We start from the raw sequence: 14,016 nt of genomic DNA, 5'->3' as shown, positions 1-14,016 counted from the left end.
ACCCAATTCAGTGGGACTTTCTTCTGAGTAGACATGCAGAGGGCTGTTCAAGCCCTACCTGGCTATCTAAGGGACTACCTGGCTATCTAAGGGACCGCCTGTCTCACTATGAACCGGCCTAGTTATTTAGATCTGCAGGAGAGACCCTTCTGTGGAGACACCCCCCCACACACACACCTCCCCCTGCTTGTTGGGGACACAGGAAAGGGCTTTCCCCTGCATTGCTCCCAAATTGTGGAATGTGCCCCCCCATTTAGTGTTACGAGTAGCCCCCACTCTCTCCAGTTTTAGAAAAGGGGCCAAGACACATCTCTTTAAACTGGCCTTTTAAATTACTCTTTGTGTTTTCTGGAGGCTTTGGGGTTTGAAAATCTGGAATCTTGTTCTTTTGTTTTTATCAATGGTTCTGATTTGCTGGGGCACCGCCGTGACGGCTTTTAGAGGAAAGGTGGTTCAGAAATCATCAGTATAAATAATGGGTCAGATCCTCCTCCTTTCAGCCGTTGCCTCTTTTCACTTTCCTTTGGGTTAAGAGATTCAGAGAAAGCATCCTTTTTGAAACTGTCCCAGGGTGGGACAATGGAACCCATGACCTAGGGAGGTGCTGGGCTCTCCCACACTGGAGGCATTCAAGATGAGGCCAGACAGCCACTTGTCAGGGATGCTTTGACTTGGACTGGATGGTCTTACAGGCCCCTTCCAACCTTATTATTCTATGATTCTATGACTGTAGCTCAGGGGTAGAGCCCCTGCTTTGCATGCAGAATGTTCCAGGTTTGATCCCCGGAAGCATCTCCAGTCAGGGCTGGGAAAATTCCTGCCAGAAACCCTGGAGAGCCATTGCTGCCAGTCTGTGTTGGCAATGCTGGGCTAGATGGACTGATGGTTATACTCAGTAGAAGGCAGCTTCCTATGCTCCCAAAAGGTCTGTTTTGACAGCCACAGAGGGGGCAGCGAGCATGACTTCTGAAGGAAGAAATCAAGCAGCCATTAACATGCTGTCGACAAGTTAAATGACAGGGATTTTTGAAGGGGAGGAAAGGCATGCTTGCAACAGGAACAAAAAATAAAACACAACCACCCAAGAGCTTCCCCAGAAGTTCTTGGTAGGCTCTGAATTACCCCTGCCAGTTCTGGTTGAACCGGAGCAATATGGGAAGCCGCAGGGATGCAAGGAAGTGGAGCAGGTGGCAGCCTCAAAGTTGCACTCCCCTGGTGATTGGGGGCAACCCACAGCCCAGTGAGGAGACTCTGCCTCTCCCTGGGGGTCCTCACCTGAATCTGACACCCCTTTTTGCTCTGCAAGGGACTGGGAGCAAAGAACAACAACAGCCCTTCAGTACCAGGCAGCAAAAGGATGGAGCAGCATCCGGTGGGGGCCTTTTGTCTCCCTAACCCTGGCAGCTCACGCCTAGGCCACTTGTCAGCAGCCGGCAGGCATAACGGTGTCAGCTGTTAGGGCTCAGAGGCTGGGCTGGCTGCGTTTCCTACCTCCTTCCCCCCCAAGCATCTCTGGCTTTATGGGAGTTGGCAACAGCACATGAACGACGATGATGATTTCTGAAATGCCTTCAACGCCTTTCTCAAAAAAGAGAAAGGCTCAAGGTGACTTAAAGTTACAACAGAATCAAGGCATACAACGTTTAATACAGCGACAACTATTACCCATGAAAACGCAGCCACCCCACAAAACAACTACGTCAGTGATGGCCATAAGCAATTCAACTGAGGCCTTAAAGAGCCCATCATATGCTGCCAAACACCTGGGAGGAGAGGAAAGTCTTAACCTGGCACCAAAAAGATGGCAATGTTTGTGCCTCGTTGGGAAGAGCTTTCCAACATCAGGGGGCCACCACTGAAAAGGCCCTCTCCCTTGCTGCCATGCTCTGAACCTCCCTCGGGGGAGGCACTCAGATGATGCTGATTGTAGGGCACAGGCAGGCTCATACTGGGAGAAGTGCTCCATCAGGTATCGCATTCCCAAGCTGTATACGCCTTTGTAGGTCTCAACCAACACCTGGAATCGGACTCAGAAATGCGCAGGTAGCCACTGCAAGCAAGCCAGAAGTGGCATTACATGGTTCAGGTAACCAAGAAAGAAATTTGACTACTGTAAATTGGAAGAGGGTTCTCGCAGGTTTTCACTACACCCCTACTGTTCCCTCATTGACCAAGACATTCTCCAGAGGCGTCCTCCTCAGCAAGCCGCCGGACTGCATCAGGCTTCTGGACAAGGCTGCTGGAACGCCACCAGCTGGATCACCGGATGGGTCCTTAAAACAAGGACTTTTAAACACAGGACCCTGGGATGGAAAAAGCAAGGACGTTTGCCCAGTCAGATGAGGCACAGCAGAAATCCACGGTGCAGCCAAGTGGTCTGCCTCCTTGAAATGTTGCAGTCAGAGGCTCCCGCTTCAAAAAAACAGAACAGCCCACTCCACAGACACTTACAAACCACTGATGATTTTAGTCCTCCAGAGTTTGGCGGGGGTTCTTCTGCAACTCCCCCAGAGGGGTTCTTGCCTGACCGTTTGCTTGGATAATTTGGCTTCTCCTAGTCAGTTCTGCCACCCTTTTGCCAGCCCAGTCATAAATGCATTAGAACAGCCATGTAAATAGACCCACATGAGCACCTTGCTCACCTTCCCACACGGACTGATGCACACCATATGCGCCACAGTGACAGCCTCAAAGGGGAAAGTACCAATTCTCTACCAGCTTACAGTAGCCAAGATCCCTGCTTGGTTATCCAAAGCGTCTTCTTTCTGGCCAAGGGGCTATTCAAGAGCTCATGAAGGCACAGCAACACCCCATAAAACTTCCCCACAACTTGCTTGGAAAACAATGCAGCATTCTGGCATTGAGCAGGGGGTTGGACTTGATGGCCTTACAGGCCCCCTCCAACCCTACTATTCTATGATTCATCTGCCCCATTATTAAGCTCTGAAGGCTGCAATGCAAGACAGGCGTTTTTACAAGCAGCTTTAACTGCACTGTATTTTATTACTTCTTCTAAGCCGCCATGAACGATACGAGGAAATGTGGGATGCAACTATTTTAAATATAGAAATCAAAATATAAATACATGGGATTTGCTTCTGAGGAGACACTCACAGGATCAGGTTGCACAGTGCTTTAAGATCTACCGCCACTGGGCTGAACTGCACAACCTTGTAAAGGAAGCTTGAGCACTGCTGTCCCCAACCTGGAACCCTCCAGATGTGTTGGACTACAACTCCCATCACTCACAGCCAGTGTGGCCAAGTGCTGGGGTTATGGGGGTTGTAGTCCAACACATCTGGAGGGTGCCAGGTTGGGGAAGGCTGCTTTTGCACAACCACACACACCATTTGCAACATGACAGATAACACAGACCCTTCTCTGTGGGTCATTCATCCCCCCAAAGGCCTCACACTTCCCCTTCCCCAAATGAGGTTAAAACAACAAGAACTGGCACACGGTTTCACAAAATACAGAAAACCGACAAACGCCCCTGCATTTTAAAACTTCAGCATGCATTACTCTGGCTTTTCCTTACATCACCCAAGAAGCTTCTGACAGCCACCAACGTACCCAGAGAGTTAATTCAAACATCAAGAGAAAGAGAGGCATGCCTGATTCCCCTCCAGGTCCGCACAGAACTACCATGCCACAGAGCTGAGTCCCTCTCCTGCTACAATGGGACTCAAAACTCGATGCCATCACCTGAAGACAAGAGAGATGGCAGAAAGAGTTCCCCAAAGGCCCCACTGCCACACTCTTAAAATTATTCCTCGCATGCTTTTCATGAATCTGAAGTTCTAACCTTCATCCCAAACCCACCTCCTTTCATACAAGACATCTTACTGCTAACTAGCAGGGGTGGGAGGGCAGAAAGTAGATCTCTGGATGTTTTAGACTTCAACACCCAGCATTTCTGACCATTGGCCATGCTGGCAGGGGCTTCTGGGAGATCTACTTTCTGGCCACCCCTGCAACAGGGGCACCTAGCAATCTCTCATACGAGTAGCTTGAGGAAGAGGCAGTCTCGGACTGCATCAGATCAAAAACCCAAAGAATGTTAGGATTAATCTCAAGAACAGGGCATATTTCCTTCCCAACCCAACAAAGACGATGCATGACAACCAAGCTCAGCTGAGTCACCCCCTAGTCCCAGGCCCACCCTTTCCGCAAAACTGCACAAAATGCAGTGCTTTGATTGACATAGCGGTACCAGAAAATAAGAGCAGTAGGCCAACTGAACAAAAAAAATCAGGGCTGCAGCCCAGTTAAATAAATTTTAATTGATTAATCATATGAGTTTTTCGATAAACTGACTGCTCTTTTGGTCAAATGAGCTTATGGGTCAAAACAATACTTCTGAAACAAGCAGACTTGATTCTGTTTGAGATAATGCACACACCGGTCACAGGATGTTGTTGTCGACCCAACCACCCCGGATGGGCTTTCCTCTTAGAATGTGGTTTCTAAGGTAGTGATTGCCATCTGCAGTTTTGGATAAATATATATAAATATGACAGAAGTGCATTCAACGTTACCACTTAAAGAAAATCTGCTTCCCTAGCAATGGGGCTTCCTGAACAGCAAAGTACCACAACTCAGGGGGAAAACATCTGCTTTGCATGAGAGAAGTCCCAGCTTTAATTGCTGACACCTCCACTTAGGGTTGGAATAAACTTCTGCCAGTCCGTGAAGACTCCATGCTGGGAATTGTAGCCCAACACTTCTGGGGGCCACCAGATTTGGGGAATGCTGGGATGGACTATAGACCAGGGTGGGCAACCTGCAGCCCTCCAGATGTTTGGGCCTACAACTTGCATCAGCCTCAGCCAACGGCGAGGGAAGAAGGGAGATGTCAGCATCTGGAGGGCTATGAATTGCCCACTCCAGCTACAGGTAATACGGGCTGATTTGGGATGAGGCAGCTTCCAAAAGGCGTTCCCTTTTGTTTTGAAAGCGCACGGTCTAACCGACAGACGGATTCAACGCTGGAGTCCCACCAGCAACTCTTTTGCCACCCTCTCTCGTTCCGTCTGCTGTCAGTAAGCAGCCCACATGAACTTTACAGGAGGGAAGGAGGCCCATGTAGTAATAAATGAACACATTAAAGCATCTCACAAACCTTTCATTTCTGCATGACAAAGAGACCTGGCCATCCTCCCTCCTCCCCCTCCACCAGTTGTTTCACAAGCTGGGAGAGTTCTGTGGAGGCTTCGGGAGTGGGGGGTCTTCCATGAGAAGGGTGCACATGCTCCCCCACCCACCCAGCACCAAGCTTCACTAGCCACAGAGGAATGCTGGGTGCCATTCTGGGGGTGCCCCAGAACCCGCCCGAGCTCCTCGGCAACACACAGGGGAAACCCGTTCCCAGTCTCTCCCACTGAGACCTGAAGCATGTCCTCCAACCACAACTTCTAAGCCAGAACCACCTGTTATCCGCCATCTACAGCTAGCGTCGAAAACCCCCTCACAAAAGGTCTTCCTTACCTTCGATGCATTATCCTTCTGAAACACAAAGACAGGAGGCGCAATGGCGGGCTTTTCTGGAAATAGATAAATAGAAGGAAACATGCATGACTGCATATCGAGACAAACACAAGCATGCATCAGTTTCCCTTTTCACAGATTTGGAAATGAGTATCTCTCAGTCATGAACTTGAGCACACTCTGGGAGACAGCGGAGGACAGGAAGGCCTGGTGTGCTATGGTCCATGGGGTCACGAAGAGTCGGACACGACTTAACGACTGAACAACAACAACAACATCTCTCAGTCAACCTTCATGTTCCTTTCTTGCCCACCAAATGTGCAGTTGTGGACAGAAAAATGGTTACAGAGGCAGGAACATTTAAGAACAGTGACACTGGCAACACATGAGAAAGGCCTTCTTGGTGGTGGCCCCACAGTCCTGGAACTCTCTTCTACTTAACTGGTATTCAAGAAGGCCTTACTACTGCATTCCCTTAAGGTAGGGATGGGCAACCTTCAGGGGCCACATTGCCCCCCTCCACTGAAGGCCACTCCTTTCCCCTGCAATTGACACCTCTGAAATAAGGAAACAAGGAGCATGCAAAGTGTGCACCTCGTTTATAACCAGAATCATGGGAGCATGATTCTGCTTCCAAACAAAATCACAGGGGATTTTTAATGGTGGAGACCCAGGGACCGCAGGAAAATGCCTCAGGGGTTGCATGCAGTCTGCAGGACATCTTGTCCACCCCTCCCTAAAGGGGATTGAGCGATCCAAGGCAGTTGATCTCAGGTGTCTATTTTAGTCATGTCTACCTTATGCTTACACTTTCTGCCTATGCTTACATGTTCTGTTATTTCTTTTATTTGGTGTACATTGCTTGGTCCTGAAAAGCGCCACGTAAATCATTGTCATAAATAAACGCATTTGATCCTACTTCCTTTTAAGTGTGTGCAGGACTGCAGCCATCAGACCAAGTCATTGCAGAATTAGGACCTCATTTTAAAACTAGGGTACCCATCTTTTCCCGGTACAGAACAAGGTATTATTCTGTACCCAAGCACTTATTTACATGCCAGCACCCAACACATTTTGCACAAACTTTTGAAGAGCCTCCAAAACAACATCTGTTTCTCTTCCAGAACCCTCAAGCAGCACTACCAAAGGCATTAGCTAGGGGCGCAATCCATCTGGACTTTCTGATGTGTGCGCTGAATGGAAATCGGCAGGAGCTGCTTTTGTGAAGGCCACACATTCAGAAGCTCTTTCCAAAGAGCCAGAATTTGCTGCCTTTTAAAGCCCCCTAAACAGTGCCTCCTTTAGACAGCTTTAAAAAGGGTCTGGATAAATTCACAGAGGAGCAAAGCCCTATCATTGGCAATTAGTCATGACAGCATATGGAACCCCTGTGTTCAGAGGCGGTCTAACTCTGTATAAGTTGCCTTGGGGCAGCAGAAGAAGAGAAAGGCTGGTACCCTTCGGTGTTTAAAATCTATATTTTAAACCTCTGCATTGCTACTACGTTTTATTCTGGTTGTACTGTTATACTGTGGTTTTAAGCTTCCATATTTTGCACTGTTTTATGCTGCACTTTCTGGTTTTGATTTTTGTGAACCGTCCAGAGAGCTTCAGCTATTGGGTGGTATAGAAATGAAATAAATTAAATAAATACCCCCCGCATACCCCGCTTGTGGGCTTCCCAGAGGAATCTGGTTGGCTGCTGTGTGAAGCAGGATGCAGAATTAGATGGACTTTTGGCCTGATCCCAGAAGATCATAGAATAGCAGGGTTGGAAGGGACCTATAAGACCATTGAGTCCAACCTCCATTATCAGAACATTATGTTTTGATGTTCTTATGAGTACGATTATGCACCTGAAAGGAAACCTCCCTATCCCAGTCTGCCTGTGACTTTCCATTGTCAGGGGAAGCTTTTCTCCAAATGCCTCGGGTCTATCATCTGTTGACAAGGGACAGCGCCTTCTCGGTGGTGGCACCCTGACTGCAGAAGACCCTGCACATGGAGGTGAGACTGGAGCACCAACACCGCAATGGATTTGGTGCCAGCTCAAATCCGTTTCATTGGCCGATTTTGTCTGCATTATTGTATCAAAGGCCTTCTTTCTTTAATAATAAGGAAAACAGATGCAGTTCTGGTGAGGGGGCTTTGTCGCTTGTTTTATATTTGTACACTGCCCTGCTGTCTGCAAGGATGAAGGACGGTTTAAACATGTTCTTGGGCATGAACTGAAATAAACACATTGAGTAGCAAGCTCCCTCTGAATACTGTCTTTGGGAATGATGGGTGTTACATCAGCCAACACATCTGGACAGCACCACGTTGCAGAAGAGTGTTATGCCCTTACTGTGTTTAGAAGACCTACCTCCAAACTCCCTAAATTTCAATCGCGATGTGTATTTTGAGTCACCCCAGACCGAACAGGGGGCTTTGCTGCAATGGGTGTTTTGTTAACTGCTCTCTCCAACCATCCCAGTCGGAGCAATCTGGCCAAGAGCCAAATGCAAGCCATGTGCTCCCAAACGCCAACAATCTAACAAGTCTGGTCAAATGGGGTCAGAGAGGATTAACCCTAGAAAATCCTTCCAGTTGTGTGGGTAAAGGAGAAGGTAAAACTCAGGTTAATCAGCAGCTCTCATTCATAGTTCTCTGAGGGATGATTCATCGCATCATAATTACAACTACCACACGACAGGCTGGGTGGTGTGGTGTGGCGGGGTGGGGCACGTGCACAGATCAGCTGCAGAGCACGAGCCCATCAATGGATGCCACACAGGGGCACAAGGAGTTAACCATGGCAACCATCCCTGGTCAAGGAGCTGCAGGCTTTAAAAAAGTAGCCTCCTTCAGAACCAGGCCAGGAGTCTCCTGTTAGCACTGAGCAGAAGGTGGGAGGGTAATCAAAGAACTAGAAGAACCCCTGCAAAATAATAATAATAATAATAATAATAATAATAATAATAATAATAATAATGCCCTAGTCTTCAAATCGTGATGAGCCTTTTTAGGACTGGTTCAGACATATGCCAACGGACTCCCAAGCCTACATCTCAAAAGAATGGTCAACTCCACACCAGTTTCCCCAGCCTTAAAACACTCCCAGAAGATGTTTGTCCCTTTTCACATCCTAATGCCACACATCCAGTTTTAATGCTGCATTGCCACAGAAAACAAAATAAATAAATATGTGTCTCTTCGGCCTCCAACGTGTCTGTGCGGAAAGCTCGGTGTTGCCCACATCTGCAGGTCCGTAGGCCGAGTTTTGAAACACCGTAATCTGGCATTGCTTCTACCCTCTCTACTTACACCACAGAACTCATCTTTCATTACTGGTTCACAGACCCCAAGCTAGCCTAACACATCTTCCATCTAGGAGTCAGTGGGGGTGTGAATCTTCCCCTCTGGTCTCCCATCTCACTGATTTTACTAGGCTTCCCTGGGGAAAAAGAGGGTGCCTCAAAGCATTCACCTCATCCCAGACGTGGGAGAAGATCAGAGGAACGTATTCACATGTTCAAGGCTAGGCCATTTGTGCCCTGACAATATCCCTGCACACCTCAAGCCATTTATCTCTGTGAGCCTGGGAAATTAGCGTAAATGTGGGAAATTAGTGAAGGTAGAGAGATATCTGCCCGGAAACACTGTTCATTCACACCAGGTGTGTGTATCTGTGGGGGAGTAGAGCAAGCTACTCTGAATATGCTCTGAGGTACTATAATTATTCACATATTCCAGCACTCTAAGCACTTTCTTTCACTCTCTTTCCAGGAATCCATGAGAGGATGGGAGGGATAGAGTGTTGTCAAGGCAGAACTTGCCTGTGAGTGATGTTCCTCTTATCAGACACTGCTTATGCCCAGAGGCACCCTCACTGTAGTTCCTAACTCATCTTCGCATGCGTACACATGACTTCTTTCTGTCTAGGAATTAGTGGGATAGATGGATAGTTTCAGAGCTTTTCTTCTTCAGTTTAGATGTGTGGGAAAGTAGTAATCACTCTGACCATCCTCAGATGCACTCATATTTATCCATATATTCTTTCCCAAACTGGTGCCCTCCAGCTGCGTTGGGCTAAGCCTTGCTGGCTGGAGCATGATGGGAGTTGTAGTCCAACACATCTGGAGGAGCTCAGGTAGGAGAAGTCCTTCCTAGGGCACCTTAGGCAGTCTAGAAACCCAGTGTCAAAATGAAAGACAAATACGCTCAGGGCCGAAGTGTGGCTTCGTAGCAATACTCCACTCTGCCTATGCTCAGAGACATCCTCGCCTTTATTTATTAATTTCCACATTTCCCTCACTTTCTCTGTTCCTCTCTCTTTTCGCTGCTTAAGAATCAATGAGAGAGAGAGAGAGAGAGAGAGAGAGAGAGAGATGCTTCCTTGGAAGCCTATCTAATTCACCTACTCCAAGCCCATCTCAAGAAGTCTAGAAAAATCTGTGTCAATGACCTCTCTGTAGAGGGGTTGTGGGAAAGGGGAGAAGAAATTGTCCAGAACTATTCTGCTTTCCTGCTATTGCCTCCCCTCAAAGGCATTCCAATCCTTTTAGGGTGCAATCCTATGCAGGTTTAGACAGAAAAGAGTCCTACAACTCCCAACATGCCCCAGCTAGCCATGCCGGTTGGGGCTTGCTGGGAGCTGTAGGACTTTTTTCTGTCTAACCCTGAAGGACTGCACTCTTAATCTCTAATTCATCTATTCCAAGGCAGTCTAGAAAGACCAGCGTCAACAACAGGGGCTGCCCAATGCCACCCATGCTCAGGGGTGCTCTTGTCTCTTAGTATCTATTCCAAGTCAGCTGAAAGCAGTCAGTGTCAACAACAGAGAATCTGCTCTGGCTTGGACCCTGCCTGCCCACCTGGCATGGTTCACCCCTTTCTTTCCCTTAGCCATGGCCTCTGCCCCTGCACAGAGGAATTTTCTTGTTTGACCTTATTCCAGGGGAGCTAGGTAAAAAAGAAAAAAAACAATCAACAGCCTAGATGCAGATGGGGGCAGCCAACACCTAAACCCTACCTGGGTAGCATTGTTCCCTCTCAGCAGGCACTCCAACCATGCTCAGAGGCACCCTTCACCTTTTATCTATTTCCTCACTGTGAAAAAGAGAGACTGCCTGGGGTTAACTAAACCAGCCTTCCCACCAAAGTGGTGCCCTCCAGATGTTTTGGACTACAATTCTCAGGGTTCCTGACCACGGGCTATACTGGGTGGGGCTGATGGGAGGTGAAGCCCAAAACACCCAGAGGGCACAAATTAAGGAAAGTCTGTGTCAATTACAGAATGTGAGAGGAGAGAACTGCCCAAGGCTGAATCTGCCTGGCTTTGAGGGTGGTTCCATTTAGCCAGGTACTCCACCCATGCTCAGAGGCACTCCCATCCTCCACCATTTCTGTCACTGTCACCCTGAGGGGGGAGAAGAGAGATGCCCCAGGGCTGAACCCTGCCTGCCAGATGCTGCTCTCCTCGTGCCCTCTGCCCATGTTCAGAGATACTCTCCTACTCAACCTATTCCACAGTAGCCTTGAAAAAAAAAAGTGTTAATAATAAATGCAAGAAAGAGAGGAAGGTTCTAAGGGAAGCAAAAGCCAAGTGTAGTCAAATGCATACCCTGGATTTTAGGAAAGCTGATTTTAATAAACTCAGAACAATGATCAGTAAGGTCCCATGGCAAGCGACACTAATGAGAAAAGGAGCCCAAGATGGGTGGGAGCTTTTAAAAAAGGAAATTTTCAAGTCACAATTACAAACAATTCCAACAAGAAGAAAAGGTGGAGGACAAAAGAAGAAGCCAATGTGGCTTCACAAAAACCTTAGAGATGACCTGAAAACAAAAAAGGACACATAGAGGAAGTGGTAAAAGGTAAAGGTATCCCCAACCAGTCGTGTCTGACTCTAGGGTGCGGTGCTCATCCCCGTTTCTAAGCCGAAGAGCCAGCGCTGTCTGAAGACGCTTCTGTGGTCATGTGGCCGGCATGACTGAACACCGAGGTGCACAGGACGCTGTTACCTTTCCCGCCGAGGCGGTACCTATTTAACTACTTGCCATTTCTTGCTTTCTAACTGCTAGGTTGGCAGAAGCTGGGACTGAAGACGGGAGCTCACTCCGTCATGCAGCACTCGGGTCTCGAACTGCTGTCCTGCCGACCTTCCAGTCTGCAGTTCAGCGTCTTAACCACTAAGCTGCCGCAGCCTATTATAGGAAGTGGAAAGAAGGCCAAGTAACAAAGGAAGAGTACAGGCAGGTAGCACAGAATTGCAGGGATGGCGTCAGGAAGGCTAAAGCTGAGAACGAGCTGAGGCTAGCGAGGGAGGCTAAAAGCAACAAAAAGGCTTTCTTCAGCTACGTGCATAGTAAAAGGCAGAGGAAAGAAATGGTGGTTCAGCTATTAAATAAGGATGGCAAAATGATAACAGATGACCAAGAAAAGGCAGAGGTGCTCAACTCCTACTTTGGCTCAGTCTTCCCCCAAAAGATATGGGATACCTATGACCCCCCTGGCAAAGGCGACGTACAGGCTGAAGGGGCAGGATTGTAGCTTGAGATCGATAGGCATATGGTCAAGGAAGCAAAATTCAAAGTGATCTTGATAGGCTGGAGCTTTGGGCAGAAAACAACAGAATGACATTTAATAGGGATAAATACCAAGTTCTGTACCTAGGAAGAAGAAACCAAATGCACAGTTACAAAGTGGGGGATACGTGGCTCAACAACACTACATGTGAGAAAGACCTTGGAATTGTTGTCGATCACAAGCTGAAGATGAGCCAACAATGAGATGTGGCTGCAAAAAAGGCAAATGCTCTTTGGGGCTGCATTAATAGAAGCATAGCTTCCAAATCCCGGGAAGTACTAGTTCCCCTCTACTCAGCACTGGTTAGGCCTCATCTGGAGTACTGTGTCCAGTTCTGGGCACCACACTTTAAGAAAGATGCAGACAAGCTGGAGAGGGTTCAGAGGAGGGCAGCAAAGATGATCAGGGGACTGGAAACAAAGCCCTATGAAGAGAGACTGAAAGAACTGGGCCTGTTTAGCCTTGAGAAGAGAAGACTGAGGAGAGATAGGATAGCGCTCTTCAAGTACTTGAAAGGTTGTCCCAGAGAGGAAGGCCAGGATCTCTTCTTGATCATCCCAGAGTGCAGGACACGGAATAATGGGCTCAAGTTACTGGAAGTCAAATTCCAGCTGAACATCAGGAAAAACATCCTGACTGTTAGAGCAATATGACAGTGGAACTGTTCCCCAGGGAGGCGGTGGGCTCCCCCACACTGGAGGTGTTCAAGACGAGGCTAGACAGCCATCTGTCAGGGATGCTCTGACTCGGATTCCTGCATTAAGCAGGGGGTTGGACTCGATGGCCTTGTAGGCCCCTTCCAACCCTGCTATTCTGTGATTCTATGAACGGAGGGGAGCGCTGCCCAGATCTGAAAATGCAACTGGCTGGCACCGCTCTCCTCATCATTCAGCTTCATCGTTCATTCTACTGACAACACGTGGAGGGAAAACAGGAAAGTCCCAGACCCCCGGGCCGCGGCGCCCACCCTCTCCGCCTGGACTCGGCCCCGCCGCCTACCTTCGTTGGCCAGATCCGCCATTTTACTTCCTTAATCACTCCCACAATGCGCCGCGCCAACGACGGGCAAACGCAGCTCTGCCCGGTCGCTTAGAAGCCGCGCGGGCCGCCACGGAGCATGCATATACGGTGGCGGCGGGCGGGGCCGCGGCGACGCCCTGCCGCGCATGCGCATAGCGCGCCCGTTCAACCCCGCTCAGACCCAAAAGGGGCAGAGCTGCAACGCACGCGCAACGCGCCCCCTCCCTCCAGCCCAGAGTATATGCAGCACACATGCGCGCTATCATCCCGCTCAGCGGTCTTGCTCCGGCCGCCCCATGTCCTTCCGAAAGGAGACATGGGGCGTGTTTGAAAGACCTGGGCCTGTTTAGCCTTGAGAAGAGACAATGGAGCCCATGACCTGGGGAGGCGGTGGGCTCCCCCACACCGAAGGCGTTCAAGACGAGGCTGGAGAGCCACCTGCCGGGCATGCTCTGACTTGGATTCCTGCATTGAGCAGGGGGTTGGACTCTGTGGCCTTGTAGGCCCCTTCCAGCCCTGCTATTCTATGATTCGATGAGACGGGCGCATGCGCAGAGACATCATATAGGTAGCTCACTCTAACGACTAAAAGGCTGAACTGTTGTACCGCTCATTTAAGTACTACATGAGGTCAGGTCATGCTAATAAAGTTGCATTGTAAATTATTATTATTATCATCATTATCATTACCAATATATAATTATAGTTATCAAACACATATTAATACTAGAAGGTTATTAATATTTTGATTGCTGTTGTTCCCATTAAATAACATGTTAATATTAATAATGGTTATTAATAGTAATAAATATGATTTATGTTCATATTTTTCTTTTACAAAAGGCATATACTGCTCTATATCTCAAAAAGTTTCTCAAGTGGTGAACAGTAAAGAAAAAAGACTCAAAATACTATCACCATATTGTGCGATGTGTTCTT

General features: G+C 48.3%; 1 protein-coding gene across 8 annotated transcripts in view; it reads right to left on the bottom strand.

The window, feature by feature from the left end:
• The window catches only part of LOC146333950 (ran-binding protein 3-like), a 48,066-nt gene extending 34,868 nt beyond the window's left edge, over positions 1-13,198 (bottom strand). For all 8 annotated transcript variants that reach the window (XM_084825269.1, XM_084825273.1, XM_084825272.1 and 5 more), the window contains exons 1-2: positions 13,057-13,198; positions 5,488-5,543 (exon numbers count right to left, since the gene is read on the bottom strand). In XM_084825269.1, coding sequence (XP_084681395.1) covers positions 5,488-5,543; positions 13,057-13,078 — 78 coding nt within the window. In that variant the 5' untranslated portion in view covers positions 13,079-13,198. The remainder of the gene's footprint in view (positions 1-5,487; positions 5,544-13,056) is intronic.
• Positions 13,199-14,016: the final 818 nt, after the last annotated feature.

The sequence above is a fragment of the Heloderma suspectum genome, chromosome W, assembly GCF_057233095.1.
Source record: "Heloderma suspectum isolate Gila_16-S chromosome W, 16-S_ref, whole genome shotgun sequence".
NCBI lineage: Eukaryota > Metazoa > Chordata > Lepidosauria > Squamata > Helodermatidae > Heloderma > Heloderma suspectum.
Note: the sequence above shows the minus strand (reverse complement) of the source record. Positions and strands in the feature narration are given on the sequence as shown.